This window comes from Helianthus annuus, chromosome 3, assembly GCF_002127325.2.
Source record: "Helianthus annuus cultivar XRQ/B chromosome 3, HanXRQr2.0-SUNRISE, whole genome shotgun sequence".
Lineage (NCBI taxonomy): Eukaryota > Viridiplantae > Streptophyta > Magnoliopsida > Asterales > Asteraceae > Helianthus > Helianthus annuus.
Window position 1 is genome coordinate 30,350,181 of NC_035435.2, and position 5,953 is coordinate 30,356,133.

General features: G+C 34.2%; 1 protein-coding gene across 1 annotated transcript; it reads left to right on the top strand.

Annotated features, from left to right (window-relative positions):
• The first annotated feature begins 1,433 nt into the window (after positions 1-1,433).
• LOC110927646 (EG45-like domain containing protein) lies at positions 1,434-2,189 on the top strand. The gene is made up of 3 exons (XM_022171148.2): positions 1,434-1,571; positions 1,654-1,930; positions 2,031-2,189. Exons 1-3 carry the CDS (start codon positions 1,463-1,465, stop codon positions 2,035-2,037), a joined length of 393 nt encoding a protein of 130 aa, XP_022026840.1. The 5' UTR covers positions 1,434-1,462; the 3' UTR covers positions 2,038-2,189.
• Positions 2,190-5,953: the final 3,764 nt, after the last annotated feature.

Here is a 5,953-nt window from a genome sequence, read left to right on the forward strand (position 1 = left end):
AGTTAACAAACAAAAATAAATTATTTGTTAACCAAAACTAAAAAAAAACAAAATTATGTTTCCCTATAGAGACGATATGTCCATTCTATAGGTTCGAGGCTTGACGATATGTCTTTTCTATAGGTTAGAGGCTTTTTTTCCACAACAAATTTGGAATGGTGGGAAATTATGCCGCTTAAATTTAAATAATTTTTTGACTAGTCAAACTTTTTAGACACGTCATGTCGTCTCTATAAGTTAAACTTTATTTTTTAGTTTTATTTTAATTTTCATACATGTTGATCATTAAAAAAATTAAATTAAAAAAGAAAATATTTAAAGTAATAGAGACAATATGTCGTCTCTGTAAGTTAAAATCTGTTTTCAAGTTTCTAGTTCAACAAAAAAAAGCAAAAAAAAAAAAAAAAATTTCACCTTATAGAGAGGATATGTCGTCTCTATAAGGTACCTTAGGCCACACGGGGCACTTACGTTATTTAGCGTGTTACAATTGTATCACGCGTTGAAGTTCATAAATCCCACCCCCACCTCCATATATAACGCGTTATATTTTCAATGAAATCGATTTTCGTTATTTTTATAACGCCGTGATAGTTTTATTTGTGAGTGTAATTGTTGGTTGGGGGAAATTGTTAGGTGTGGTGGTGAGTGATGACCACCCGCACTAAAAAATGTTGTGAGTGATGGAAAAATGGTTGCTGACATGACGGAACATGATTGGATATTGTGAGTGATGGAAAAATGGTTACTAGTGACCACCCCCCTCCCCTTATCTTAAAAGGCTCGAAAACGTTATAGAGACGAAATGTCGTTTCTATAGGGTGATCTATAGAGAGGACCTTTGTTGTCCCTATAGGTGTCGTCCCTATAGGGTTTTTTCTTGTAGTGATATAAAACAATAAAACATGACCAGCAGTAACACACGGTTTGTTGGGGGAACTGCCCACATGACATCCTTTTGTTTGTTTATCGACTTGAATGAAAACCTCAACAGTTACATTGAGAGACTACCATTATCTATAAGCATTGTTACTTGGCATGCAAGCCGACTAAATTGACTACAACTATAAAACCAAAACACACTCAAATAGCAATTCAAATATATTAAATAATAATATTGGCATGTTTATCCTTAAATCATGCATACGCATCTGAGTTCAACAAGTCTTCATGTGCACGTCATACAAACCGACGTTCGAACCTATCAGTTTAGGGATACCGGGTTTGTATGGAGATTTAGAATTTTACATTTTCTTAAACCACCTATTTATGGCACGACTTGCACAAAAGAAGAAAAGTATCGTAAAGGTTTTAAGTGTGACCAAAACATAAAATATATTAAAAATTAATCCTTAGTTTTATTTATTTATTTTTTGTGTGACAAGATACAAGAAAATTGGTGCCCGTTTTTCATTTATAAAAGGTACCACTTTGGGGTTTCACAATCAAAATACATTCCAAAATGGGTTCGATGAGCAGGGCTTTTATCTTGATCGCTATGGTTGCATGTCTTACATCAGTTGCTCATGCCATTGCTGGCCAAGCAACCTTCTACACTCCTCCCTACGTTCGTAAGTATAGGGACATAAATGAAACATGGACTATATTCTTATAACTTATTTTGATCTTTTTTTCCTTTCGGTGTATGTGTAGCATCGTCATGTTATGGCTTCCAAAACCGCGGTGTTATGATTTTAGCGGCAAATCGTGGTTTGTTTAACAACCGAGCTGCGTGTGGGACTAGATACCGTGTCAGGTGCACCAGCGGAACCAGAGCAGGTGTTCCGCAACCTTGCACAGGTAGGAGCGTTGATGTTACAGTTGTTGATCTTTGTCCCGGATGTAATCCAAATCAAGTTGATCTTTCCCGTGAGGCGTTCCAAGTGATTGCTAACCCTGATGCAGGGAGGATTAACATCGACTATAACCGGTAATGACATATTAAGACTAATTTTATATGTGAAACTAGTACAGTTTTTGTTGAAGTTCTGACTAAGTTTTTTACTTCTTTGTGATATTCTAATTTTCAGGATCTAACTGAAATGTGCATGCGAGATGCCAATAACAAACTCTGTTTAAGAGTTTAATAGGAAATAAAAGACTCAAGGGCATTGTAGCCATGTTTCTATGTGTCTCTCAGAGCAATTTATCTACTTGAATAAAATTCTGAGTTCAGAACGACTTTGAAATATTGTGCCTCGACCTGTTTAATTCCCTCATATTGCTACTTCTATTTCGGAAAGCTTCTTCTTTTTTGGTTGTTTGCTTGACACATGCAACTACGAAACATCGAATAAATAATTCTAACATATTATATATATTATATATTATATATTATACATATTAATTAATTTCGAGGGAAGATGAATAGTAACGTAGTTTTTATTATATTATTTTTTATTTAATATATTATAATAGTTTATTATATATATTAATTAATTTCGAGGGAAGATGAATAGTAACTTTAATTTTATAATAATATGTAGTTTTTATTATATTATTTTTTTATATTTACTTTTAACTAGAATTGCGACCCGTCGTAATGCGGCGGGGATTCTTTAGTTGTAACTAACTCGATCTAGGACCCGAACATTATGTTAAACCTGTCGGGAAAAAATAGACGATGTAAAAACGTTCACCCACACACGCACGTTACTCGTGTTAACTCGCAAAATTTAGAACGAAATGTAAAAACGTTAAACCAAAGACGCACGTTGCGATTTGTTAAGTCACAAAATTTAGAACCAAGCATAAAGCGAAAAATTTATGGAAAATGAAAACTATAAAGGATCAAAGTTGAAAGTAAAAAAAGTTGTTGAGATATATTGCAAAAGATAAAAAGTTTTTGGTTAAAAGTAAAAAAATAACAAATAGTTTTGTGTTAAAAGTAATTTATGAAATACTTTTAGGTGAAATGTAAAAAAAATCATTTGTTTTTTGGAAAACCCCCAAAGCCAAGGTTACAACAACCATATGCATAACCATTGTTTCTTTGAGAAACGCACAAAGCACACCCCGTGTTGTGGCGGGGCGTGAAACAGTGTCAAATAGTACTAATGCCACACAACCATCATCGACCACCAACACTGACTCGACCTAGGATCTGCGTGTTGTGACGAACCTGTCAAACATGGAAAAATAGAGGTAAAAACGTTGAACCAAACATGCACGTTGCGCCGTGTTAACTTGCAAAATATGAAACAAAACATAAAAAAGTTGAACCACAGTCATAGTCATACGATGCGTCGTATTAACTCGAAAAATTTAGAACTATACGTAAAACATAAATTTGCGAAAGATGAAAAGTATAAGTGATAAAAGTTGTGAAGTTAAATTGCAAATAATTAAAAGTTTTGGGTTAAAGTTAAAAAAACAATTATGTAGGGTTAAAATTGCAAAAGGTAAAAACCTTTGGATTAAAAGTAAAAAATCAAATTTTTTATTAAAAAGTCCCAAAGCACAAGGTACAAGTTGTATTGCATATTTTTGTTGCTTATTTATAGTAACTAGTATTAAGTAGCCCCCGCGTTGCGGCGGGGGCGAGCACTAATGTCACACTATTGTCAGCGACTACCGACACTGAAGTTGCGGCGTGTTAATGCGAAGAAATTAAACTGAAGCGTAAAACATAGAATAAAATAACTAAGTTGATCTAGGACTCGCGCGTTACGATGAACTCGCGTCTATTTTTTCCCGTTTAACAGGTTTATCGTAATCTATATATAATATATATCATTACCACTATACAAACCATAATGCATACATTACAACAACCATTGCATCAATATGTTGCAAATTATATTTATACAAGATTTTGGCTAAATTAACTAGATTATTATAAATAATAATAATTTACAAATAAAACAACACAACTTTAAATTGATCAAACTGATTGAATATGGTAAGATAATGAAACCACTATTTGATTAGGGTATAACTACTTAAGCACAATTTACAACCATACATGCATACAAAACAGATTGAATTTGGTAAGGTAATGAAACCATTATTTGATTAAGGTACAACCACTTAAGCACAATTTACAACCAAACATACATACAAATGTTCCAAATTAATCTATACTACTTTAATAAGCATATAGGAAGGGCAAGAATGGTCATTTGCCATTGTACAACCATTTGGAGCCCATTGTACAATCATTTAAGCACAAAGTGTTGAAAAATTGTTTTCAACACATGCTGCCCGTTTTACTTTGATGGATCCAATATAATCTTTCTATCACTCTATCTAAACCACAATTCGTTTCATCCGCCGCTCCACCTTTCTCTACAAACCCTAGATGGTAGAGGGGCGCATTCAATCCTTGCTTGTATATTAGTTTTCAGTTATTCTCTTCGGCGCGGGACCGCTCCTCCACCTTTCATCCATGGAACCGGTCGTTGCCATCACCATCTTCTCTCCTTCTCCACTCCAACAGTCGCTTCATGATCTAGGTTTTCACTGAGAAACCAGTCGTTTCATGATCTAGGGTTTCTCTGTAGATCAGACGCTATCTCAGCAGATTCGACACCAGATCCGACACCAGATCGATTTCTATGGCTTCTTTCCTGGTGGCTTCAAGATCCGACACTATCTCAGTAGATCCGACACCAGATCTACTAGTTTGACTGTAGGGTACCTTTCTTTTTACCATATCTTCTTATTTATTTTTTTTGTTATTTGAATCTAATCTGGGTAATGTTACAGATCTTCCGTTTGGTTGTGGGTTCGTAACGATGGTGGTTGTGGGTGGAAGATCTAGCCAGATCTCTGTTCTTTGTAAGTAGATTTCTAGGGTTTATTTACAAGTCTAAGGTTTATTTACAAGATTTCTTGATTTTTGTTTAAATTTATAGGCTTTTTTATGTGTTTTGTGTATTTTTAGGGAGATTTCGTTTGGTTTTTGGTTTCTTTGACAGTGGTTTCAAAATCAGGGAGGTTCTTAACTATATAAAACTATATTAACCATTTGAAATTCTACATAAAAGTATCAGTGGAGTGTGTATGTGGCTTATAAGGTGGGTATTGATGAGCAACTTGCAATGGACAAACTGGTGGAGCTAGCTTACAGAAAACAAACTTCTGGCAAGTTTTAAATAACGATTCTAGATTGTTATGTGATATGGGTGGAATAACGTTTTTAGAGAGCTTGCTATAGATCAATGCTCCAATTGGGATTTTTACATTTGATAATAGGTTTTGTTTATTTGGGTCAGATTAGCCTTGTGTGAGTTCAAAGTTTCTATTGCTTTCTGTTCAATTTTTAGTTTATACATATTTTCAACAAAAACCATTATTGTTTGATCAATTGAAATTTCAGTGTTCATTTTGGTTGTAATTTTTCTTTGAACAGGTCGTTAGCTGGGAGCATTTCAGGTGCTCTACAGCAGATGAGCAATGCGACAATCATAGACGAGAAGATCCTCAATATTGGCTTAAACGACATGAATCGTTCCTTGCTTCAATTCGACGTTCAGTTCACGCTTGTTGGTGACATGCGGACGAACATCAAGAAGATCGTCGATCTTGATAGTCTCGCCACTAGATACAACAAAAAGAAAATCATCCAGCAGGTATATATTGTTTCTTTTCTCCAGTCCACCTTATTGAAGTCATAAATCAACATATCATTTGGAAGTTGAATTGATTAATAGACAATCCATCTTTGCTTTTAGTTTATGAGATCTGGCTTATATTTTTTTGTTTTTAACAACAACTATGACAATGTCGTGGGAACTTCGTCGGCGTATCAAAAAGTTAACATATCTTTGTAGGGGGTGAAAAATGTCATTAAATCATTCTTTCATTCATTTGTTACAGATTGAGAAAAGCGTATGTTAGATATTTGAGGTTGAGTCAAGTTATTCGTGGAGTCGCTTAATTTTTATTTTATTCTTTGGTAATTAAAAGTGATTTATGCAATTTAATCCAATATTTGTAAATTTCTACCAAC